At 34.7% G+C, this 26,143-nt stretch overlaps 3 protein-coding genes across 5 annotated transcripts in view; 2 read left to right on the forward strand and 1 right to left on the reverse strand.

Moving 5' to 3' along the window:
• Nucleotides 1-95: 95 nt before the first annotated feature.
• Nucleotides 96-2,617, reverse strand: natalisin. 2 transcript variants are annotated; one of them, XM_076128455.1, is made up of 3 exons: nucleotides 2,539-2,617; nucleotides 810-1,905; nucleotides 96-701 (listed from the first exon to the last, which is right to left on the reverse strand). In XM_076128455.1, the coding sequence occupies exons 2-3, from the start codon at nucleotides 1,892-1,894 to the stop codon at nucleotides 332-334; spliced, it is 1,455 nt and encodes a 484-aa protein (XP_075984570.1). In that variant the 5' UTR covers nucleotides 1,895-1,905; nucleotides 2,539-2,617; the 3' UTR covers nucleotides 96-331. The 2 variants fall into 2 exon arrangements, with proteins under 2 accessions (XP_075984570.1, XP_075984569.1); XM_076128454.1 differs by having other exon boundaries at nucleotides 96-1,905.
• Nucleotides 2,618-10,091: 7,474 nt separating this feature from the next.
• Nucleotides 10,092-13,388, forward strand: LOC142982103 (killer cell lectin-like receptor subfamily F member 1). The gene is made up of 6 exons (XM_076128441.1): nucleotides 10,092-10,191; nucleotides 10,893-10,994; nucleotides 11,487-11,618; nucleotides 11,937-12,122; nucleotides 12,368-12,592; nucleotides 13,165-13,388. The coding sequence occupies exons 1-6, from the start codon at nucleotides 10,140-10,142 to the stop codon at nucleotides 13,344-13,346; spliced, it is 879 nt and encodes a 292-aa protein (XP_075984556.1). The 5' UTR covers nucleotides 10,092-10,139; the 3' UTR covers nucleotides 13,347-13,388.
• Nucleotides 13,389-24,902: 11,514 nt separating this feature from the next.
• Nucleotides 24,903-26,143, forward strand: part of cv-c (RhoGTPase activating protein) — a 298,529-nt gene continuing 297,288 nt past the window's right edge. The window contains exon 1 of one of the 2 annotated variants that reach the window (XM_076128413.1): nucleotides 24,903-25,187. In XM_076128413.1, the coding sequence (XP_075984528.1) occupies nucleotides 24,995-25,187 (193 nt within the window). In that variant the 5' untranslated portion in view covers nucleotides 24,903-24,994. The remainder of the gene's footprint in view (nucleotides 25,188-26,143) is intronic. The other variant, XM_076128414.1, reaches the window with a different exon arrangement.

The following is a 26,143-nucleotide window of genomic DNA, read 5'->3' on the forward strand; positions in this document are numbered from 1 at the left end:
ACGTTTTGTAATTAAAAACAGACACACGATCAAAAGTAAAATAACTGTTATAAATAATAATGATTTTATAACCTTTCATGCGTTCATGAAACTGTTTGAATTTTCTGTTTAATTGTAGCATAAAATCTTTAGTATTATCTTTAATTATTTTAGAAGTTCGTAATAAAACTGTAGAATGAATCAAGACATGATAAACAATCTATATTTTATTAAATCAGGTCACAAACAAACGTTTAATTGCACTATTTATTATACTATTATCAATTACCATAACATCGAATTCCGTAAATATATCTTTTACAACATTGAGTGAGAAACTCTAGTCTTATATCTAGTTACATTTTTCAGCTACATTACTTATAAACTCTTGGAGATAATCTTTTTCGGTGTCATCATTCTTCTTACCCCTGCTTACAAAATACGGATCCATTTGTAACTGAGCAGCAAGCTTCTTTAAAATCGTTCGCCTGTCACGTTCAGTATCAGGAATTTCTCTTTTAACTTTTCCAACATCATTCTTTATCATTATCAAGTCTATCGCAGCACAAATCAGCTCCTTTGCTTTAATATATTCTTCTTTCACTGTCGCATTACCCGTCCTTATGTCTTTCTTGCCTCTAGCTATGTAATAAGGATCGTTTCGTACAGATTTCACGATTTCTTCAATAGCTCCGCGCCTGTCTCGAGCGGCTTGCTCCAAACTGTAATTTAAATAATACTTTTTACCTCTTGATATATAATACGGGTCTTCTTCACCTGAAGATCGACCGGATCTTTCAACTAAAATATAATTTGGTTCATCAACGTACATTCTGTTGTCCAACACAGTGCCTGGCTCCGGTGCTTGACCGTGGAAAGCTCGCGTTGGTTTTACAAGGAAGCCTCGTGGTCTAGATGGCCCGTTAAATAACAGAGTTAGTTTATTATCACGACCTCTATTAGCCCAAAAGGAACTTTGATCAACATTCTTCTTAAGCCTGGAAAGATTTTCTATGTCGTTTTCTACATCATTGATAGCGCTCAAAATAGAGTCTTTCAAATCTTCTTTTCTGTTACGGACCCAGTTGCGTTCGGAATCTTTTCTTCTGCCTCGGTTACCCCAAAAGGGTTCTTCGTCGCGCCTACCGCGATTACCCCAAAAAGGTTCATTTTCCTGCCTTCTACCCCTGTTGCCCCAAAACGGTTCTGAGTCATCTCTTCTGCCTCGATTGCCCCAAAAAGGTTCTACGCTGTCACGCCTTCCACGATTGCCCCAAAACGGTTCATCGTCCCTTCTGCCCCTGTTACCCCAGAATGGTTCATTTTCCGTTCTGCGACCGCGATTGCCCCAAAAAGGTTCCTTTTCTTGTCTTCGTCCTCTATTACCCCAAAAAGGGTCAGAGGAATCCTCCGCTTCTAGAGAATTTCGTCTGCCACGGCTGCCCCAAAATGGAGATATAAAATCTTCCCTCCGATCTTTAATGCTCTTAAAATCATCAGATTTAGACGAATAGTCTACGCAATGCTCGCAATGTTTTAATAAGTACTCAGGATATTCGTATTCAAAGAAGTTGTCGGGTCCATCACGTCTGCCTCGGTTTCCCCAAAATGGTTGATCTTTGACTAATTTATCGCTGGATTTTAGAACTTTTTGATTGTATTCCATATCATTATTATATTTAGAGCCGTGACCGGGTACATCGTCTATTTGTTTTTTGCCCCTGTTTGGCCAAAATGGCCTATCGTCATCATCGTTCAGTGATCTTTTCATGCGTTCATTTTCAGGTTTATCTTTCAAAGAATTATGTTTTTTATGACTAGCTTTAATTAATTTGGTTTTATTGGACTTGCCTATGACGACATCAGTGGATATAATAAGTAAGAAAAGGAGGAAGGTTTGAATCTTATTACGCATTTTGTTACAATCTGAAAGAGAAGAATAATTTATTAATGATTTATATATTTTAAATAAATCAAACAACTATTGGAAGTGAAATAAAAATATTAGAGACAGGTTTTTTAAGCTAATTTAATATTAAGTGATAACATAATAACATTCACAAATTACAAGACTGGGGAGATGGTATTAGAAAAACCAATATTGGAATCAAATAAATAAAAAAGTAAACGAACAGTTCAACTATAGAGGCTCTAAATCAATTAAACGTTATTATGATTTAAACATTATTGTCGTCTTAATAGAATTCAAAAATTATAAAGAAATGACTACAATATCAATGTTGCGTAATTCAAACAAAACTTTGGGAATAATGTATAATCTCACTAAATATTTTTTAGAAGTTTATCTAACTGCAAGAAAAACCTAATCTTGCGCCATATAATCTAATATAACTTCATTCTTAATTCTATCACGTCATCTTCAACAACTATCACGGTCAGTATACTCTGCGTTAAATCGTCAAGTAATGCCGGGAAAATTGCATATTCTCGGTTATTTCTGTATAATATTAGACAATACACAAAAAACAAAAGATTTATTTGTATTATTTTTTTTAGAACTATTTCAGACATAAAAATATAGTAACACAAAGTACTTACATGTATTCTTCAATGAATTCTAATACCATGTTTCAACTTGGAAACCAAGACCAGTGGTAGCTTGAGGGTAGTTCCTTCGTTTCTGAGGGCTGGATGCGCTGGTCCCTGCTTTTATAAAGGGGATGTGTGTAGGCGAGGTCTCTAGGGGTGTCACAAGCAATTTTTTTGTTTGTCCCTTCCAATCCTGGCGGGACAACGTGACGGTTATTAAATTAAAACAATGCTTGCTGCGTATTGCTCTAGATTTCTCTTAAGGCAAAGAGTAGTACTGAAAACTGTTTCGTATTTATGTTCTTATTGAAATCTGGCAATTTAAAATTAAAAACGAATTATTTATCTATTTACGTCGCACGTGACACTTGGGATAGTCGCATATATGTATATAATCCTCTACGGAAATTTACAGTTTTTTTTTCAAAAGTGGCGAAAATTTTCAGAAACTTTAAAAATTACTGAACTAATTATTGTCATGTTAGATTCCGGCTTTGGTGAAGCGAACTCCAATTTAAGTTTGCCTAATAAATTAATGTCAAATATTTATACTGTCGAATGCTCAGAAGAAAAGGTAACCTAAGCTGAAGCTGCGATGGTTGTGTGTTCTAAAGAGTGACATGTAAGGTCTTGACAAATGTAATGTCTTGGTCAGGGCAAAAAACAAGTGAAAGCTTTCCTCGTCGTATCATGGACTAAAAACGGGGGTATTTTTAAGAACAGTAGGTCGATTGTGTGTCCTAACTATTGAAAATTTACCTACTACAGTTACATACACTACCTTTTTCACAATAGAGCCATATTAACGTATATACCTAGTGATCTATTTTTTTTTATTTGTCATATTTGGAAGTGCCAAATGGTTTTCGAATAGTGTCAGCCCTTATTTATAATTTCAATATAAAGTCCAGAAGGAAATATTCAATGAATATGTTATTTGTTTATTTCTTGTTTTATTAGGATATTTGAACTTGACCCTCAAGGTCACGATGAATTATGTATTTGATTCAAATCCTGCATCCGTAGATGATAGATAACTATATATATGAGGTTCGATTATCGCAAGGCACTTTAGAGGCATCGGTTTTTTAGCAATATTCTTCTTCTTATCGCACGGTGAGCGGTCAACCTAGTGTCAAAGTTGTTCAAGACGCCCCAAGGCCTTTGACGCGGCTTAACGACTGTTATCTTAATTGACAACAGCCGTGACCGACTTTTTACGTGCCCTCCGAAGCACTTAGACGCCCAGTTCAAATGCAACTATGCGGTCACCCATCTATGGGATGACTGCGCCAAGGTTTGCTTTACCCACAGTTCGTATACTGACCGATGAGCGCAACTGGCCATGGGCGCCTCAATGATAACTATAGATATAAGATTCGATTATCAGGCAAGGAAGTTTAGAGGTTATTCGTTTTTCAGCAAGAAGAAGGCGAGTGTAAGAAGGACTTGATCATTTTTTACTATTACTTTTACTATAATTTAATACCTTACACTTAGCTAAAGTACTTTCTTCTCTTGCTTCATCTACAATATTCATGAATCATGTATATTTTATTCTTTCTAGCAAAAAACAGTGTTATCCTAGTGGTCTAAATATCCCAAGCTGGCTGAGGGTTCAAATCTGACGCAAAAATATACCTTTGTTTTTTACTTGCTTTTCATCCTCTGTAGTTTCGGCTGTGGGTTGTCCGTGAGTGAATCACTCACTCAGAAACGGAATAGAAAGAAAGAATAATCATATTATTCTTTCTTTGTTACTAAATCATTTTTACGTTTTTTTATGTTATACTTGTATTTTTCTTAAAATATTGAATTTACAGCAAAAGTCTTCCTCTTAAGGGTCGAGTCCTTAGTGGCCACAATATGTTTGTTTTGCTGTCTTGATTACAACCTACGGGCACAGTTGGACGGGGAAATAGGGCAAAATGGACACAGTAAACAACAGTAAAGTTTTTATTACAATTTGTCTTCTACTGTGTTATTTTGTATAAAAAATCTAATATTACTTGTGTTTTTTTCCCGCGGTAAAAGAAGACACACATAATGGTTAAGCAATAAAATAATGAGATCCCTTACTCATTTTACACTGGCAAACAGTTGAACAGATTATTTTTTTTAATTTTCAACAAAAAACATACATTTATACATAAAATCAAGTCTTCTCTCCATAGAAGAAGGCCGAGATCAGAGAACAAGAACAGAATCTTTAACAAGAAACACTGTTAAAGTTAACTATTATTCGGTGTACACTTTTAGCCCATTGTCCTTACAAGAATTCCTATTTGTTTCACTGTAATAAGATTGCATGTACGCATTACTCAGTTCGCTTCACATTGTTTAAACAATGATATAAATGTGGACCTCTTTTCTTTGGATGGCTAGTTTCTTTCCATCATTCGATTAGAGCAGTGCTCTTAAAATAATACTTTTTAGTTCTCTTTTTCATAGCATTGGGCCTCTTTTACGCCGAGGTTTAGATAGAGGTGTATGAAATACAGCCGAGTTTCGCCATTCGTGATGTTAGTCTGTGTATTAGGAGTAAGCCGATAAACCAGGCACGTTTTAGAATTTTCGGCTACTAATGATAATGTTCTAGTACTTAAAGTTAGACCAAATAGCCCTTTGCGCGACCCAGGAATCAAATCCGAGACATCGTGATTATGTTAATGTACATACGTATTAAAAACATAATCATCTAAAAATCATTACTTGCGACGTTCCAACGATTTTACGCTTACGTTAAGCGTAAAATCGTTGGAACGTCGCAAGTAAAAAATATAGGATAATATTAATGGAAGAAGACAAGGTAATTTCCTGAATCATTCGACAATATGATATTGAGTAATCTATATTTTCCTCTTTCCTCCAAACAACTAATTTCGTCAATATCATTATCATTGCGAAATTTTTGGAAGGAAATTAGATTTTTGATCGTTTTGTTCCTTTTTACGAAAGTAGTGATAGACGAATATTTGTCTCTATAACTAGCTGACGCGGGGCGCCGTACGCGTTTAAAATTTGCAATACCTACATGCATTTAGATGCACTTATTTCAGTAACTTGGAAGTTCAGTTTTAATAAAAAGTAAGTCTTTTGATCCCTGGATTGCATTTGTCTTGACTCTTCGCACAAAATTTTATCAAAGCATTTAGTTTTGTAGAGAGTTGTGGAACTATTTGATCAGTTAAATAGTCAAAGCGTAACATAGCGTAAGCTGATAGGGGTAGTGTCTAGTGTATCACTGTAGTGTGGTATCACTGTAGTGTGGTATCACTGTTTTTCACATCCCACATCATCGCTACTGATCTATCATATGAGGTTGAGGATGCATAATAAAAACAACATACCAATGATTTCTAGAATTGTTTAATTGTATGCATAAAAAATCACTTATTTTAACGGTGACAAAAATTATTAGTTCGTTCATAATAAGCGTGGGGCGCTGTCTAATTTTATATATTTTTTTATTATTGACTGTTGTTGTGTGCCGTGTTTCGTCACTAAACACACTAAATGTATTCAAATACCAAAAGCAACCAAAACTATTTTTTTTTAATTAGCCTGTATGAATGTCCCACTGCTGGGCAAAGGCCTCCCCTTTTCCCTTTCAAATACCCCTATCAGCGGCAAGAACCGACAAGTTCTTTTCAAAAGCGTCCAGGTCATCCCGCCATCTCCTTTTCGGTCTCCCGCGTCTGCGATGACCATCCTCTGGCACCCAGTTGGTAGATATGATATACCTTTAAATAAATAAATACCAAAAATATTAATTAACTAAATTAGTACAGTCAGAATGATGAATCTGCAAACGCAAGCCATATAAATTACTCGTGTAATCTCTTTAGTACATTCACGCAAAGCTTGTAGAGTGCAATTAACTGTTAGTCAAAAGTTGATGCTAACTGTACTTTATGAACCCGTAGAGGACAGGGTTCGGTCACTTTTGTCTACATTAATATTAGCATTTTATTAAAATTTCTGAAATTTCTGCTATTTACTACATATGTTGAGGCGCCCATAGCCAGTTGCGCTCACCGTTCGGTAAAAGATCTGTGGGTTAAGCAAACGTTAGCGCGGTCACTCCAAAGATGGATGACCGCATAGTAGTATTTGAACTGGGCGCTTCCGTGCTTCGGAGGGCACGTAAAAAGTCGACCCCGGTTGTTCTCAATTAAGATAACAGTCGTTAAGCCACGTCAAAGGCCTTCGGGTGGCTTAAACAACTTTGACACTAGGTTGACCACTAAACATAGGATAAGAGAGAATAATAATAATACATCGTTATTATTGTTAAGTTGAAAACCAATGAGAGAAGCGTCGTGAACTCGGAGGCACATTCTTTTCTTTTATACTTGCAGGTGATCTGTGTCCAACAGTGGGAATACAATAGTTGGCCCACAGCTAAACGAAAAACGCAAAAATATGTAATGATACTGATTAATGAAAAATAAATTTTATCATCGTATTAAACACTAGCTGACCCGCGCAACTTCGCTTGCGTCACATAAGAGAGAATGGGTCAGAATTTTCCACGTTTTTGTAACACTTTTTACTGCTACTCCTATTGGTCGTAGCGTGATGATATAAAATATGCTTTTTTTTCACGAAAAATATTCTCAAAATTATTTTTACACTAGCTGACCCGCGCAACTTCGCTTGCGTCATATAAGAGAGAATGGGTCAGAATTTTCCATGTTTTTGTAACACTTTTTACTGTTACCTACTCTGCTCCTATTGGTCGTAGCGTGATGATTTAAATATGCTTTTTTTCACGAAAAATATTCTCAAAATTATTTATATCTCTTAGTATAACGAAGTCCCGCTAAGGCATATCCGCCATTAAAACAGTTGCCATGGCAACGGAATTTTGTTAATTCAATGTCATTATAATATTGATATTTCGCGACTTCGTTGAATTTTCTGAATTTTCCCGGGAAATGCGTCATTTTCCCGGGGTAAAAAGTAGCCTATGTCCTTTCTCGGGTATCAAAATATCTCCATACCAAATTTCATGCAAATTGGTTCAGTAGTTTAGACGTGATTGAGTAGCAGACAGACAGACAGACAGACAGACAGACAGACAGAGTTACTTTCGCATTTATAATATTAGTATGGATTATTATTGTTGAAAAACATTTCCGATAAAATCAATACCAATTTATGTCAGTAACAGACAGCAACTGTACCATCTACCCGACCATTTAAGGATAACGAAGCCGCGCTAAGACATATCCGCCTTTAAACAGTTGCCATGACAACGGTATTTGGTTAATTCAATGTCATTAAAATATTGAATATTCGCAACTTCGTTCGCCACCTGAATTTTTCCGGGAAATGCGTCATTTTTCCGGGGTAAAAAGTAGCCTATGTCCTTTCTCAGGTATCAAAATATCTCCATACCAAATTTCATACAAATTGGTTCAGTAGTTAAGGCGTGATTGAGTAGCAGACAGACAGACAGACAGAGTTACTTTCGCATTTATAATATTAGTATGGATTGTACTGATACCTATTTTTAAATCAATAAAAGCCCTAAAATAAATAAAATATAATATATTTACGGCCGGCTAACTTCAATGTACCGTATGTTAGGCTAATATAGGCTCTTATGTAAACAAGTTAACGTCTACAATAGTATAAAAGTTTATTTTCGTATTATTTCTAATAATTCATAGTTTTTTTACTGAAAACTATATTTTACTGATAACTTTATAGAATAAGAGTACATGTTTACTCTGTTTTGATAGGTAAGTATTCCAAAATTAGCCGGCCTTACTCATATCCTAGATATTTTCATATTTTCGTTATAGATTCAGTCGGCGCGGCCTTGATAATGAAATTATTCTATCGAGTGATATAATAAGTATTGTAACTATTTTAGTCGCTGTATTTTTGTAATACATTTAACGCCACGCCAGTATCAATGTTTTATATTTAATGAACTAGCTGATCCGCGCAACTTCGCTTGCGTCACATAAGAGAGAAGGGGTAAAATTTTTCCCCGTTTTTGTAACCTTTTTTTACTGGTACTCTGCTCCTATTCGTCTTAGCGTGATGATATATAGCCTATAACCTTCCTCGATAAATGGGCTATCTAATACTGAAAGATTTTCCAAATCGGAAACGTAGTTCCTGAGATTAGCGCGTTCAAACACACAAACAAACAAACAAACTCTTCAGCTTTATAATATTAGTATAGAAGTATAGATTAGTATAGATTATTATTGTAGCGGTAAATTTTGTGTATTTAAAAGACAACCCTATGAAAAAAAACAAACTCTCCCAATGCTCTTGTGTCATAGGGACTTTACCAACAAAGGTTACAAAGTACAAGAAAGCCCGATGGAATTATTTGTGGATCATAAAAGCATTTGTTCCGTGTGAGAATCAAACTTGCAACCTTACTACGCTACGGTAATGGCGTGGCGACCTCCACCACTACGCCATAGAGGCTTTCACATTTTTTTTATGAGAGAATGTAGCAAACATTTTGTAAGTATCGTAATAAATAGCGTTTTTTTGTATTTACATACTCCTACAGTAAATAAAAATTGCCTACCTCATGTAAACAAAAAAAATGTCATGTAAGTACATAAAAAAACATGGCAGTCTTAGGTCCCCTTAACACGCTTTTATTATTAAACCGACACATACAATAACAATATAATTATAATCTCAGTTTTAAGGGTATTCCCCACTCCCGTATAAGATGTCAAGAGGCCAATGTATCTGACCGATAAACATATACGTATGTATTGTTTATTAAACATATACTTACATATGAGAGTAGTGTATAAAAGGTGACGGTGTATACATATTTTTGCATTTCACTATACACATTGAGATGCTCAAAAAACTTATGACGTCATTTGCCCTAATCCATACTAATATTATAAATGCGAAAGTAACTCTGTCTGTCTGTTACTCAATCACGCCTAAACTACTGAACCAATTTGCATGAAATTCGGTATGGTAATATTTTGATACCCGAGAAAGGACATAGGCTACTTTTTACCCCGGGAAAATGTCGCATTCTCATGGGAACATTTAGGTGGCGGACGATGTCGCGGGTAAAAGCTAGTATATTATACGGGAATTAACGCGAATACGCATTTTACCTTTAGGTTTCACTCGCCGTGGTCGCAGGATGACCGTCTCCGAGAGTTTAAAACTTATGATAATTTGTCTTCACCACTGTAATCCTTCTCTCTCTCTCTCTTTACAAAAGGCTAGTTTCACAGCTGATGAATAAATTTCAGGTAACCAATCCATCATAAAATGACAGCAAATGAAATGAATGATTATACTTAGACCGAAGTGGTAAAACTGGACCTGAGTATCCTTTTATTAATTTGAAGAAGCGAAATATACTCGTCTGGTTTTTTTTTTACCTGACGGACTACCTGCTTGATGTTTATTTTGATGCAAAACATTTGTTTTTTTCAAAAACATGCTAATATAATTCTGCGAGTAACTTTATTTTAGCAAGCTAAAGTCGTTTTTCTTTATTTTTATCAGATAACGAAGTTCAGGGGTCCTCTTATCAACACTTATAAATATTGTGTTCGCACGTTCAGCTGCAGTCGTAATAAATACTTGTGTACAAAATGTCTAATAAATTAATATTGTTCTGTGCTCTACTCTCATCGATAGTTTTAGGTAAGTACTTCGATAATAATATATTTTGTGTGTACTAAGGATACGTGCACCTCCTAAAAGGTTTACGGAAGCGAATAAAAGGCTCAATAAACTAATATCCTGCAAATACTACAAATTCTCTTTGTGAAGATTAATAGTGTTATTTTTTCACGCAAAACCCGCTGAAAGGATTTTGAAAGATGAAATTTAGTAAACAGTCAATTTATAATATAGTTTTTACATACATATATAAAATCACGCCTTTATCTCATAGAGGCAAGCAGAGATTAAAGAACGCCACTTAACACGATTCTTACAATACAGGATAATAATATTTTAACTCTGGGAAATTTAGTCATGCTATTATTTATTTATTTAATTTAGACTAAAGTCGTAGACAGAACCTAGTTAATCATATGCAATAAGAAAGAGACTGCTTGCTTATTTTTTCCCCATGCACTACCTGTATCTCGATTCTCTACTACTATCGACTACCGATAACCGACCTGTCATCGAGAAATTTTGTATGAAAATCTGGTCAGCGCCTCAGACGGATGTCGTAGGAAACATTTTGGCAGTACATTCTAAATGTCAAAATTTCGATAGCTAGCCGGTTGTCGGTAGTCGATAGTGGTAGAGAATCAAGATACTGATCTCTAGGTATTGTCTACAAAATGTTTTAATTGAAATGCTTGGTCATTATGATACTATTTTATTGGCAGATGCACAGGCTTGGTACGTATATCATCCAAATATAGATGGCTGGATGAAGGTACATGAGCCAGCGTCATGGGAAGATGCTTATGCGACATGCTGGCGAGAAGGTATGTTGATTTATGGTCAGACTAAAAGTGAAGAACTTAAAAAAAACTGATTATTGATTAACAAATTAATTACCCTCTTATTCATAAAATTACATGAAGTTATGAAAGGCTTATAAAGTGTTTTATTTCTTTCACTCCTTAGCGAAATTAAAGAGAGAAAACATATTTTAGTAGTTGTTTAACTAAAATAGTTTTATAGTGTGTTTATGAATTCTTATTCACAATTCATTTGCTACAAAATACCGTACCTACCGTATAATTATCGAAAAAAAAAATTATGAAAAACGGATCAGCGCCTTTAGCGGGGGCCGTAAAAACTATTTTTGCAGTTCATTTTAAATGTCAAACTCTCTTTATTCTATAGTCCCTACTGTAGAGAATAGAGTGACTGAACAAATTTCGCCGACATCTGCGTAGTGATCGTTGTTATTAGGACAGCTATATTCTTGCTGGAGCAGAATTCGGTGACTAATGATAATTTATTTTTTACAGGTACATTATTAGCTTCTCCTATAAACCTAGAAATGAGACATGAAATGGAAACGGTTAGTCTCCAAAATACGTCTTACCACACTGGTATTACGTTGATGTTCTATCCAGGAGGCCAGTTTGCGTCTTTGGAAGGTCAGTATAACTTCGACGAAGTATATCATTGTTCCTCGCTTTTTTATTCTTTGTTCTTATGTTTATTTAGCTTTCTTTCTGCGTTGTTCGAGCGTAGGATGAAAGTTTGAGACCAAGGGTTCATATCCCATCTTGCCCTACCAACGTAAACCCACTCTTGATACGGTCTTTTAGGAAGAAAAAAAAAACGAATTTTCAGTTTGACTTCTTTAGTTACACAAGTCAAGTTTTTTCAAACCCTTGCCACGCAGAGGGACAATCATGTTAAGTAATCAATTTCTGTTTCTTTAACTATTGACATTTTTATAATTTTTGCAGGTATTCCAATTCACCACATACATATGAAAATACATGATAGCGAGGGTAGTTTTGAACAGTGTTTGAGTATGGAGCATGACGTCGCTGGTTCATATTTGAAGAAAGTGAATTGTTCGGCAAAACGTCCTTTCATTTGTTATAGAAAACGGGACCACACTACAAAAGAATGCGGCACTTCTGACAAACGTAAGTCAATGTTTTTCAATCCTCCGATAGATTTTCATGTGCTGCTTTTTTAATCTATGTGTTGGTTTGTATTTATGTTTATTTAAAGTAACATAAGATTGATTTGGTCTAATTCTTCGTAGATTGCGTTTAGACTTGTCAGTGTTGTAAAATGATGTTTAAGCGCTTCACGTTTATTTACGCTCTGGGGGCTCCCAGTGGTTAAACCTTAGAATAAAACTTATACAAAACACATTTTTTTACAGAATACAAGTTCATAGCAGCTACTGGTAGTTGCTACAAGATGCACACAGTATTACTACCATGGAACGATGCTTTTAAAATATGTCGGGCTGAAGGAGGGCACTTGGTCGTCATCAACGATGAGCTTGAACAACAAGAAGTCAACAAACTCATAACTTGGAGTCAAGAATGGGTATCTGTGGGTTTAAGACAATATAAAGGAACTGGAGATTGGATGAGTGTTCAAGGTGAATCTTTTCTTTTCACGTCTAACTGGTAGCAATAGACCCCGTATATCAACTCCTGTACCTCGATTCTCTACCACTATCGACTACCGACAACCGGCTAGCTATCGAAATTTGACAATTAGAATGTACTGCCAAAATGTTTCCTACGACACCCGTCAGAGGCGCTGATCAGATTTTCATACAAAATTTCTCGACGACAGTTCGATTGTCGGTAGTCGATAGTAGTAGAGAATCGAGGCACTGAACTCTTAACTTAACTGTGAAAATAGTAACAGTTTTAGGATACTAGTTGGGAAAATTAAACGTTAATGGACCCAAAGTAACTATTTGTTCGGAGACGAGGTAACTACTTTAGCCATAGCGAAACAAATAACATAATAAACAAATAACATAATAAACAAATAACATAATAAATACATGTATTATGTAACTCAATGCTGTCCTCCTGCTTGACTCCCACAGTAAGGGAGGACTTCCAACTGTGGGCTACGTTACTTCAAATATTCGGCTTTAAAAATTCCCGAGTTTCATTGTTGTTTTTATACTTCAATAAAAGGTTTCCGTTATTTCAGGGGATCATTTAGAGCAAGTGTACAATGTATGGCAACCGGCACGTGAAGCAATTAGCCATATTTTCCCTCAAAGGCAATGCTGCGTTATCAACAAACTTGGCAAATTGCACGACATCAAATGCGACGATGATTCTCGAAACTTCTTCTGCGAGAAAGACCCCAATCATTACCAATTTGTATAAAAACATTATATTTTGTAATTAAATTATAACTTGTTTATTTAATTAATGTATACCTTCCTTGTAAACAAGTACTTTAACTCAATCTACAGTCCTTTCTTGCCTTAAATACTGATTTACTAACGGCCCGCCCCGGCTTCGCACGGTTTAAACAGCTAATTTACAAAAAAAAGTTTCATAGCTTTTACACTTAAACCTTCCTCTTGAATCACCATTTTATTATCTATTATTAAAAACCGCATCAAAATCCGTTGCGTAGTTTTTAAGATCTAAGCATACAGACATAGGGACAGACGCGGGAAGCGACCTTTATAATGTACTTTATTTTTGTAAAGATACAAAAGAGTAATTATAGCAAATGGCGTACTTTTCTACCTATTGCATTTTGACTGCCTCCGTGGCGCAGTGGTTTAGGTCGCCACGCCGATACCACTGCAACGGGAGGTCGTGGGTTCGATTCCCACACGGAGCAATTATTTGTGCGATCCACAAATAATTGCTTCGGGTCTGGTCGTGCTTTGTGTCCGTTGTTTGTATGTTTGTAAAAAGTCCCCGCGACACAAGAGCAATTCTTAGTGCGGGAGTTGTCTTTAAAAAAAAAAAAAAAAAATATTGCACTGACTTACAAGTAAGTATCCCGGAGTTTTACGATAATATGACAATGAGCTCGCAATTATTACGTGGGACTGAGCAACGATTAGTAAACAGCGACGCTTATGTATTCGATGCACTTTTGCCTACACCTAGTATAATAACAGGCATGATGTTATGAATAAAAAAGTCTAACCAAAGTTCCCGCCATCATAAAATTCTGAACATTGAAATTTGCTACAGAAATAATCATAGTTTTATAGTTGATGATATAAACAGAATCTATTTATGTTATACATCGAGAAACAAATGGTATCATACATTACTTCTTTGATTTAAAAGTTTTGGTTTATTCATACATATAGATAAAGTATATATGTATTTATCATTTTCGTGTTGTTTAATACTGAATGTTGTGTTTAACTACTTAACTGGTCGAGGCGCCCATAGCCAGTTGCGCTCACCGGTCTGACAACGATCTGTGTGTGAAGCAACCGTTGGCGCGGTCATTCTATAGGTGGGTGACCGTATGGTGGTATTTGATCTGGGCGTCTCCGTGCGGAGGGCACGTAATAAGTCGGTCCCGGTTGTTGTCTACTAAGATAACAGTCGTTAAGCCATGTCAAAAGGCCTTCGGGCGGCTTGAACAACTTTGACACTAGGTTGACCACTAACCATACGATAAGAAGAAGACTACTGGTCGAGCGGTCATCGGGTTAGATCATTAGATTGTCAATAAGATAACAGTCGTTAAGCCACATCAAAGGCCTTCGGGCGGCTTGAACAACTTTGACACTAGGTTGACGACCAACCATACGATAAGAAGTGAGAGTATTTTTCCGTTTACATCCTATGACATCTCATCCCACTCATTATTTGTACCATACTCAACCTATTTATGTTCCTTACTCAATTCAAAACAATAACATTATTAAACTCCTTTCCTTAAGATTGTAGCCGCAGTTCTATAAAATCCGTGAAACTTTGCAAGTCTTATCGCGAAAATATAGAGGAGTTTTTAAACGCAAATCAAAGTTAAATTGAACTTACGGTTGCTGAGTAAGGTTGCTTACTATCAGAACTTTTGATATAGGAATAAAAACCAGAAACTAGTAAAGTAAAGGCCTGTTCAGTTGCTCGATCCTCCGCCACTATCGACTTCCGACAACCGGCTGACTATAGAGAAATTTTATATGAACATCAGATCAGCGCCTCTAAACGGCGTCGTAGGAACTATTTTGGCAGTACATCTTAAATGTCAAACTCTCGATACTCAACAAGATGGTTATGTACTCGTAACAGTATCGATATGCACTCGATGGTTCGAATTGTAGAGAATCGCGCTACAGATGTAAGCGCTTCTTTGTACCAATTGAGGTAGCGTTTGGTTATGCAATATTCTTACTGTTCACCCCAAAGCGGATTTGCTAAACTATACCTTTTCACTATGCTGTATCGTGTACCACAGTACTGACTGTTTTGCAGTAGTTGAACTTTCTGTCAGTCTAAAGTTCCGCTACTGACACCGTTATCGGTCAACACTCAGATCTGAATAGATTTAAAGAGCCTGTTCATTCTTTTAAAATAAATGAATAAAAACTGATATTTAATCGCAGTCCCACTCTTGGGCAATGCTCTCCTTTCGGGATAAGAGAGGGGTTAGGTCTTTACTATATAATTACACAAATGTTATAAAAAGCGATGGATTGTAAGTAAAATACGCTCTAATTGAAGCCACTTTAATAGACCAGCATGGAAAGAGTTCGCACAAGATTGGGAATTCGACGGCTTTTGCCCAACTGTGGGCTTAATTTTAATAAGAATTGGTTACAATTTTTTAAGCAGAAACTATTTTTTAAATAACATTTTCCCACCATTCTCGCTCCACGTCTCAAAATAACTCATTTACTTTCAGAATTCTAGAGAATCACATAGAAGTACCAAAGTACTAAGTGCCTATCTATGCTGGACTTTATACCTATGTAAGTGGGATGAACTTCCTACGTAGAACTGACCACAGGTAATATACCGTGGGCGTACAGCAGCCAGTAATAGAAGACCTAATAATAGTCTATCGATTGGCGTTACACTTTAATCCATAGCACATTTAGATACTACAAAAAAGAAATAATTTTGAAATTTCTTCCATCATCTGCAAGACAACAAATCCAGAAATAGTTTTAAAAAATGTTCACATTTACAAAATTCAGATTTCTGTACACACATGCATGCATAATGTTGTTATACCTGAAGGTGTAGGCAGAAATGTGTAAATACATCCACGCCTCGCCATCAACCATGTTAGTCTCATGTAATAGGGGGTGAGCCCTTTGCCGTATATACCGGCTCGTTACCTAACTCCGGACTATTGAGAATAATCTAATATAAATTAGGAAAAAACCAATGACACTTTGTCCGATGTGACAATCAATCCCGGAATCTCGTGGCTAGCAGACAGCAGTTGGACATACTACTAACTGCGACACAGAGGCAGAGCAAATTCATACCCACTTAGACACCATACATATTAAATTAAACTATAACAGATTTTAATTTAGTTTTAGATATAAAAACAATTATTGCACGTGTATATAGTTCTAACATCATAAAACCTAACCTAGTTTAGATTCAACTAGCTTCTAAGCCGGAGACAAATAGTTGAGAAAACCACAGCTGATAAGTTTACATCAGCCTTAACAACTCGAGCAAAACAGGAGCCGGAATCCATTCGGATTACGAAGCACCCTATAAAATGGGCAACTTAAACCCTAGTTCACCTATAAAAGAAGCTCTAAACACAATTAACAACTGAATGAGTAAAAAAACACTCATTTACAAATGGAACTTGTCACATAAAAGCGCTTTTTGTCTATTCTTTTAAATAATTTAAACATACCGAAACAGTAAAATTGTTTAACATAAAAAGCTACACCTACATTGTATTGAAAACAAAAAATATTATAGAAAACAATGTATTACCAAACTACAGGAAAACTAGAACAAACAAACTGAATGAATTATTAATTTAACATAAGCGTTCGTGGGTGCCGATGCGAATTCCTATAGAACACCGCATTCAACAACTTACGTATAATATGTTGGGAGCTTTTCCGCAGACGCGAAACTGTGGAACGGACGCAATCTCTTTCTTACTCACGAGAAACGTATACAGCTATCTCTCTCTTTTCCTCGAGCGGGAAATTCTGTGGCATTGCGGTGCGATCAGACCTGTAGAGTCTCGTGACAAGCCTGGACGGTTTTTCAGAGCCGCTCTTCTCAATACGCGAGGCTTCCAACTTTTTATTGACATCTAGTGCAATTGTAAATATGTGCGTGTATATATTTATTTTTTATTCTAGTGAAGTGTTGTGTTTGTGTTAGTGTTATTAATGAAAGACATTATAGTGAGGTGGGTAAATATTATTTTATATTAAGAACTGTTTTTATTTATATATTTGTGTATGAAATCAAAAGGAACGGATATTTATGAAAGATTTACTGTAATTATACGTTCGGCCTTGCTGGAAATCATATAATAATTTTTAATTTAGGTGAAATGTTTATTTGTGGAGCTGTTGTAGCGTTTTTAATATTATTTATCATAAAGTTAGTACTCTTCGTTCGCAAAATTAAATTTTCAGTAGCTTTTATTTGCTTTAATTGTGAATCAAATGTAAATTAATTTGTAAAAGATTTTGAGATTTGATTTTGCATAATTTTGTGTTTATATAGGTATACACTTGTAAACAGTTTTAATTTTAATTCAATTGCATTGTCACCAGATAATATGCTTTTTTAAAATAGTGAAATTCTAATACGCTCTTTCTCTGTTCATCGTTATTGAGAGCGTATTTTCAAAATTTCAATTTCATATTATACCAAACACATTATGATTAATACACATTTTAAGATAAAATCATAACTTGTTTTCATGAGTTGAGGCAGAGACTAAAGATAGTTATTTATCAATTAAGGGTCAAAATTAGACAAGCTGCTAAAAAATAAGCCTTTTTTACGTGTAAATAGTCAAAGTATGAAGATGTTTAAATACTAGTAAGCGGCAAGTGGGAACCCATCCATATTATGTCCGTACCAAGGCTTGTTTAACCTATTATTTGTTTACAGACCAATGAGTGCAATTGGCTATAAGTGCATCAGTAGGTATAGATGTAGTCTTATTAAAATCCTTGAAGTTCCTTGATGATCCCTGCTCACGTTTTTAACATAATAATGGTAGGAGGCCATTGTGGCGTGGAGTAATATTCCTTTGTCCGCATCCCACAGTCCTTGAGAAAGATTAGGTTGAGACTTGACACAGTTTTGGCAGTTGGAAATACGTACATTCTTCATAGTAGTAAAGGAGTATTATCACTATATTATAGAAGGAAACTCGTAAAGCGTCCTTCTGTTTACGATAAACTTAAATTAACTGGTAAGTTGTTTAAATAGTTTTCACATAATGATAAAACGGCTCATGAGAAAATGTTTAGCGCTAATTTTGGTCAGTTTTTATATAAAACAGCTGCTTCTTGAGCAGCTGTTTTATATAAAAACTGCTGCTTCTTGAGCAGCTGTTTTACAGATTAAGATTTTATTTTTCATAAAAACAAGTGATAATCTAAGATCTCAGATTAATACTATAATGCCTTCGGTTAAAAAGATGTAAAAAAATGCTTAGTTCTTATTAATTCTATTATAACTGGTGAAGTCATATGTTCTTAAATGTAGATGTAAAAATAAAATATGAAGTTTTGAAAATTCTAATGCAACTTGCCGAATCATATAGTCATAGCTCTAAATTTTACCTTCTAATCACTGTAAATCTAATACTCCAGCAAATAAGTGACAATTATCTAATTTGGGGACCTTCCCAAGCTTTCGAAAGTAAACTGAGTGTACATTAAGAATTTAAGGAGGTTTAAAAGACTTGCCATTGTATATTCAAAGTAGTCTCTTTAAAAATACCTACGTTCCCTTACCGGCCCTTAAGGTAATAGGGTTGGCAATTTCCAATTCAGGGATTTAAGGAAAATCGCTCAAGAAAAATAAACAACTGAGTAAAAAAAATGGATAGCTACTTTAAAGATGGAACAAACTGACATAGTAATATGTATGTGTTTTTATGCTCTCAGTTAAAATATTATTTTACTAGTTTATATAATAACTTTTATACCAAACTTCTAAGAAGAAAAACTTCTTAAAAGAAGACGAAATATGCAAAAAAATAAATAAGTATTTTTTTGCATATTTCGTCTTCTTTATTCAAGGACAGCAGCATTATCGTGGAGTTACGTTAACGACAACCCTAACAAAGTCTTGTACTTCATTTGCATAATAAGCAGATTGTTACAAGTAAAAATATTTCGAGTTCTTTTTATATTTTGAAATACACATTCGCCTTAAGAATATACTTGGACACTTGGCTCTTACTGCTTGAAATCTCTGAAAATATGCGCTCATTTTACGAGTTTACATAGAACTAATTACTGACATCGTTTTACGTAGTGGGGAATCATGAGTTTGGATTTTGATAACCGTCTACCAAATTTTTTATATGCAAATATACTTCAGGATACAACATAATTATATTTTTATTATGTACAAAATATCACGCCTGTTATACACAAAAACGTAGGCAGAAGTGAATAAACTACATCCTTCTACATCAATGTCGGTCCAAAGAAAGAGTTCCATCCAATTTTCTTATGTTAAGGGCTACCCTATGGTAGACCTTTGTCAAATGTCTTTGAAAAATGGTACCATATAGGTTAGGTACAAGAAAGTCATTCTACTTAGGCTTTTGCTTTAAGAAATCTAAATTTCGTTGCTCAGCAAGGGGATGAAATCAAGCTTTATAAAAAACAAAAAATCGAATCATATATTCTGAAAAGCAGTATACATTTTGTTTTCTCTCACTCAGAGACGAAATCTTGTAACTTTATCCACTTGTGTAAAGTTACGTTAATTTAGAAGACACCTCCATCGATCCACGACCCTGTAGAATTTTCCCCGGGGCAATTTTTTATACTTGTAATTATTTCAAATGCTCCCAATCCCCTTAGCAGGTAAATAATTAAAAATATTTACGAATTTATTTTAGATCGTTGGCGATGTATCTTATTTCCAATTTGTTTTGTTTTACTTTTATTTATTTACAAGCGGACCCAGCTGTACTGGATCTGTCCGAACTAAAAGCCTAGTTAAAGGTAACTTGTACTTGTAATTTTTTAAGATTTTTTTCGAATAGCAAAACTTTTCTCTTGATTGACACGTCTATTAGAGAAAAATCATCACAATAATAATTGACAGACATACTCAGCTAGACTAAACTTTGTTTTATAGGATTCAAAATATATTAAATCGTATATCAATTACTTTTACCTTAAGTTCGGCAACTAGAGTCATAGGTAAAATCTTGCAGAAATCTTTATATATTGAGTCCATCGTATAAAAGGGTACTCAAAAAATATTAAGTATCGATAATTAATTTAATGAGGACCCTAAAACATTACGTAAGTACTTAAATTTTGCCTTTCTATATATTAAATTCTGTATAAAATAAAACTGAAAGAAATGTCAAAAGGTTATCTGGTTGATTCAGTGTCTACATTAAACAAAATTGTCAAACACGAATGTTATTTGCAAAGACAGCAAAAACCAAGCGGCGCCGCAATTAGGAATCGAACTTTGGCCTTTTAGCCCACCTTTTATTAACCTTTCGTATGATAATGAGGCCCAAAATACTTAGTTATACAATGGCCCTTATGGCTTCGAACATGCAAAGGGAATGACGAAAACGATACATATCTTTATGAGCCAAATAACGCGAAAATAGCAAGTCGTTTGTGTTTTTAGTTACTTTATATTTTAGTCTAAACACGTTTATGTGGGAGGCGAAATGAAAAGAGTTTTAAAGAAGTTTTAAGTAACTGCATATTGCTAGTTTTTATAAGTTATGGGTAAATGGCTGATAACACATGATTTGGATAGAACGAAAGATCAAATTATTTTATTTCACTATGTTTCGGAAAGAACGTTTAAGTTTGTCTCATTGGCGCTTGGACAGCTCTTTGAGTGATGTTCACTGATCATAATGCAATAGGAGAGAAAATGTTGACTACTTTTCTGTAATTAACTAAGATGTAGTAATAAAAGTATCGAAAACAATTACGACTCATAAATATCTGCTGAAAGCCTCAATAAAGTTTGCAGTTAAGCTCAACCAAAATCCGAATTGAAATTCTTAACCTGAAATTCTAAGAACGCTTTACCAAAAATACCTTTCCTTCGAAATAAAAGGTACATTCGTTTCAAATAAGAAATTCCGAATAGATTATTGACAATTGTAGCTGGAGCACACTGCATACAAACCGTTGAAAAATGTTTTATGTACCTAATATTGTGATATACCTAATAATACTGTCTTTAGAATGCTAATGCGCCAGGCGCCCATAGCCAGCTGCGCTCACTGGTCGGTAAACGATCTGTGGGTTAAGCAAACCTTGGCGAGGTCGTTCCATAGATGGGTTACCGCAAATTCAAACTGGACGTCTCCGCGCTTTCGATGTCATGTACAAAATCAATACCAATTGTTGTCAATTAAGAAAACAGTCGTTAAGCCACTTGAACAACTTTGACACTATGTTGACCACTAACCCTACCACGATAAGAAGAAGATGAATGCTACTTGATTATAAAAATTCGAGAGGTAGTATTCAGGTAGTTTTCGTAATTGCATATTTAGTGACCGCAGCGTACTAGACTAGCAGTAGCAAGCGGCTGTCATTCAGTGAAATGATCTGTGGGATAACTTAACTTTGCCTTAATTTTAAAGACGAGTGGATAGCTCAGGGCTTCGTGGTGCTTCAGTTGAACTTATACGTGCCTCGTAGGGAACGTTAAAAGTAATTAGATAATAGTTATTATGTTTTCGTGTGGCTTGTGTAAGTTTTACTCTGGGATAAACACTTGCCATATTACGAGATAAATAATAAAGATAAAAAAACAATGCTATTGGTTTGCGTTACTGTGCCCAAGTGAATAATTTAAATGCTCCGTATGATGGATTCGTATCTTAACATACAAAAAAACCAGTGAATGGAAATATTGAAAATGTATTTTAAATGAAATCACGATTCTAAATCCCTAAAGTCCCAATAAAAACGGTGTGCCAAACCAATTACAGTATTCCAATACTCAAATCAATTTTGACAATGAATCCATAATATTTTGGGAATTAAATTTATTTAATCCATTTATGTTTTTTTTCAAAAGACTTTTTTTTGGATTCACTTTTTTGTTGGAAGTGGTTTTTTTCAGTAAAAACTCAAGCTTCGAATGCCGCAGTCAATTTGTACGGTTCAAAAGTTATTCAGTGGTCTGATGATTTTTATTTTGTAAAATTTTCAGTCAATGATTTTATACTCTTCTTAATTTACAAACTAAACAGTGAGACGAGCCTAGGTTTTACCCTCAGTTTTATTCGGGTATAATGGTGATAAGATGACAATAAAATAATAATTTCTTTTGAATATAACTGGTATCACTGAAAAAAATAAACCTCTTTCACTTAATTACCGTTTGTGGGATAATGTACGCTTTCACGACTAAATCTATAGAACGATTTACATTTTGAGGTAACTAAGGAATTAGGACCATAAATAGGTTCAGGCACATTTTTTATAAATCCAAACTACAAACTAACTTCTAGCGCTAACTCGGTAAGTTATATAAAAAGAAAAAGATTGTAAAATTATAAGTTCGCGAGCTAACTGTCAAGTCTATCGCTACACTTTACCGACTTCGAATTAAATGTCAACCATGTCGCTGTATTTATTAGTTTTTTAGTTCCAACAAAAATAAATATATAACTAAACTAATTACTTTTTGCGCAAAGTTAGTCTCACGGTACCATTTTGTATTCAGATCATGATTCAACAGTTTTTGCCAATTTATTTCTGGGCGTTATTTTTTTATTCAATTTAGCTATAAATCTCTTGTAATTGACAGGCGCACTATATTACTATGAATTTTAAAACAAAAATTGATTATTTAAGCATACAACGACACAGATAAATTCTAGGCACAATCGTAGTAACCGTACTAATATTATAAATAAGAAGGTCTGTCTGTTACGTTCTCACGGATATACCGAATTTCATGGAACTTTTGCTTGTAACTGTTAATCTTTCCCATTGCATGATTACAACATATTATATTAATAGAATATGGGAAGTAACAATAGTTGGAAAAATCTAAATATGAGGGTAGGTGTACATTCGTCCAACTTAATACACATAGTTCCGTCATGTTAGTCAGCAAGCGACCACGGCCAGTGCGCAGTGTAGTGTACCCTGCACCGAAACATCAGGCATTTCAAGGTAAAATGCGTGTTCACGTTTATTCCCGTATAGTAATATAATAATGCCACCAAAAACATTCTATAAAAATCTCAAGTCTCGCAGCTCAGTCTTTCTGGCGTAAAAAGTGGTGAGATCTATATAATACCAAGTCGATTAATCTATTTCGTCTCTACTTAAAGGACCTTCTGTCTTTAGTTATTATATAAGTTATTATCATGCCCATATTAAAAATATTTTACGTTTAAAACAAATAGACCCACCTGGCCATCGCATGATTTGTATATATGTATTACACTACACAGCACGACGAGAAGTAAATGCTCCTGAAATTTTAATGGCGAATTTGTGTTTTCTTGCGATGGCCAAGTCGATCTATTTGTTTTAAACGTAAAATATTTTTAATATGGACATCACTTCCGTGCCCCCAGATAAACATTTGTTTAGTCAAAGACCCGGGACAAACATTTGTCCAAGTAGTTTTTCAAACAACAGCCAATGGAGGCCTACATAAATCGATTAAAAACAACATAGGAGCAGTTTCATAATCGCACATTCTGAACCTTGAACACCTTTTCATTTTATCCACATTCATACATCTCGTTATTTCGCGTCATACATGTTCATCGGAGCGTGTGTCACCTATTCCGTGTATCTCCAATGTAAATCCTTTTCGTCAATCCCCTTTCATTCATTCTCTCCATAAAAATAACCATCCAAGCTCAAGTTTTCTCCTTTTTTGGTGGGAAAAATACCTACTTGAATTACCTTTTACTTACTTGATCGTATTAGCGGTTAAATAACTATATAGACGTTAATTTTAAAAGTTTAAATCCTCAAGTTTTATAACAACAGACTCGTCCTTTACGATCTAAATAGGACAGACATTTAAAATATTGCGAAACGTGGATGTATTTCTTACACCTACAGTATCGAATATAGCAGGCGTGATGATAATAATATGTGGGTTTAAATCCAGGTAAAAACAAGGAGTTATAGGCAGCACGAAATTTATTTTCTTTAAATTCAATTTCCTACACATTAAAATCATCAAATAGCGAACGATTGACATTTTTAATTACTTAAAAATCTTTTATTCTTGCAAAATAAATATGTTTGGCACTTTGATCAGTGTTTCATATGACTACTGGATCTGGAACTATCCAGATGTTATCGAGAATTATCCCTTGGATATGGAATTTTATCCCGATTTTGAGTCTGTTTACGTAGACAGGTGTACCCACGATTAATAACATTGATATTCAAGTACTGTTCAAAATGTTATGTATAATTGACGATCTCCTCAGCTCATTATTTTCTCCTAGCTACTTCTACTAATAAGTAAATAAATTACTAACTCGGCCCTTTATTTGTTTCAGGTTAATTAGTGAAAACACTTGTGTAATTGGAAACTTGTCCAACTAAGTGTTTTAAATTAGTCCAAACTTAGTTTAAATTTTAATGAAATTTTCAATCTAATATAAATATTTTATCTTAAAACTTAGTGTGGAATAAAAATAAGAGAATAATATTTTTCGATTATCTTCGAAAAGAAAATGAATTCTATATTAAAAATAAAATTGATGATTAAATGGAAATTTAAATTCTGAATTCGGGACCAAAAATATTGCCGAATTTAGTAGTTGAAAACTTTGCATAGTAAAGTTGGTTTTGAGATACGAGTAAATACTATTTTTAAATATGGCTTCTCCGTCGTCGACGCCCAAGGCGCCCTCGCCACCGCCCCCTGGTCACACCCCAAGTAAGATGGAGCGAAGAATGTCCCACTTCAAGGAGTACAAGTTCTTCAGGAGTTTCAGTGCGAAGGTGGAGAACTGGCCTATGCGAAAGGCCGAACAGTTATGGAGGAAAATGCGTGAGAGGAAAATTGCAGGTATGATTTATTTCTTAAATATGATTGTCGTTGTAGTTTGCATGAAAACTTTCGATGTTACTGGACGTAATTAATTAAATTCATTTCTATGAAAATATGAAGCGTAATACGATTGTACTTATTGTATTATACAAAAAAGGACGTCGTAACTGGTTTCAAAATATTTACATATCGTAATAGGTTCGGCTAAATAATATTATTATGTCTTAACTTTAAATAATTCTTTATATCATGCTGTTTTAATCACGATGCTTACCGTAGTGACAGAAACAAACTACTCCGGTCAATTTAGACATTTGACCCACGACAAATTCAGGGGAAGCTGAAAATTCTTAAAATTGTTTAAATTATAATTATAAACATTGTCTTAAAAGTCCCAACCGATCCCATGTAAGGAAAAAATTTTAGCGGGGTAATAAGGTCCAAAAAATTAGTTTTTCGCGATTTTCTTGAAAACGGTAAGTTTTATCGCAAAATTACCCCAGACATAATTTGTAGATCAGGGAATTTCCTATAAAAAAGGTACCAATATTTTTTTCCCTAAAAGCCACCGCTTCTGAGATATAACGATGCAAAACCTCTGGAAAAGGATTATGTATTGAGAACCATTCCAAAAGTTTTCGTAAGTCTTTAGCATCTTTTTTTACTCGTGAATCACTTGCATCAACATGCTGCTCGGTCGTATCCATCCTAACATTAGCCAGATCTTCTAATTTTTCACAAACTGTATTCATTGCATGCATACTATAAACCCATTTACTTATGACACTCTGTTTTGTGCTTCTTCCTCAAGCAATACCTCCATCTGTCTTCATATCTTTCATCATAGACTGCTCAATTACCATGTCCGTTGAAGTGCCACAGCTTAATTTGTCGGAACGTCTCACAGTGAAGAATCCTTCTGAAATTTTTTTATAGACTTCAGGATCTATGAAATTTTCTAATTGTAGCATATC

Source organism: Anticarsia gemmatalis, chromosome 21 (assembly GCF_050436995.1).
Source record: "Anticarsia gemmatalis isolate Benzon Research Colony breed Stoneville strain chromosome 21, ilAntGemm2 primary, whole genome shotgun sequence".
NCBI lineage: Eukaryota > Metazoa > Arthropoda > Insecta > Lepidoptera > Erebidae > Anticarsia > Anticarsia gemmatalis.

Bases quoted from the DNA above. Each gene is read 5' to 3' on its own strand.
- natalisin (XM_076128454.1), bottom strand. From the start codon at position 1,894: ATGCGTAATAAGATTCAAACCTTCCTCCTTTTCTTACTTATTATATCC.
- LOC142982103 (XM_076128441.1), top strand. From the start codon at position 10,140: ATGTCTAATAAATTAATATTGTTCTGTGCTCTACTCTCATCGATAGTT. The intron at 11,619-11,936 runs GTCAGTATAACT...TAATTTTTGCAG, and splicing joins CCAGTTTGCGTCTTTGGAAG to GTATTCCAATTCACCACATA. The intron at 12,123-12,367 runs GTAAGTCAATGT...ATTTTTTTACAG, and splicing joins ATGCGGCACTTCTGACAAAC to AATACAAGTTCATAGCAGCT.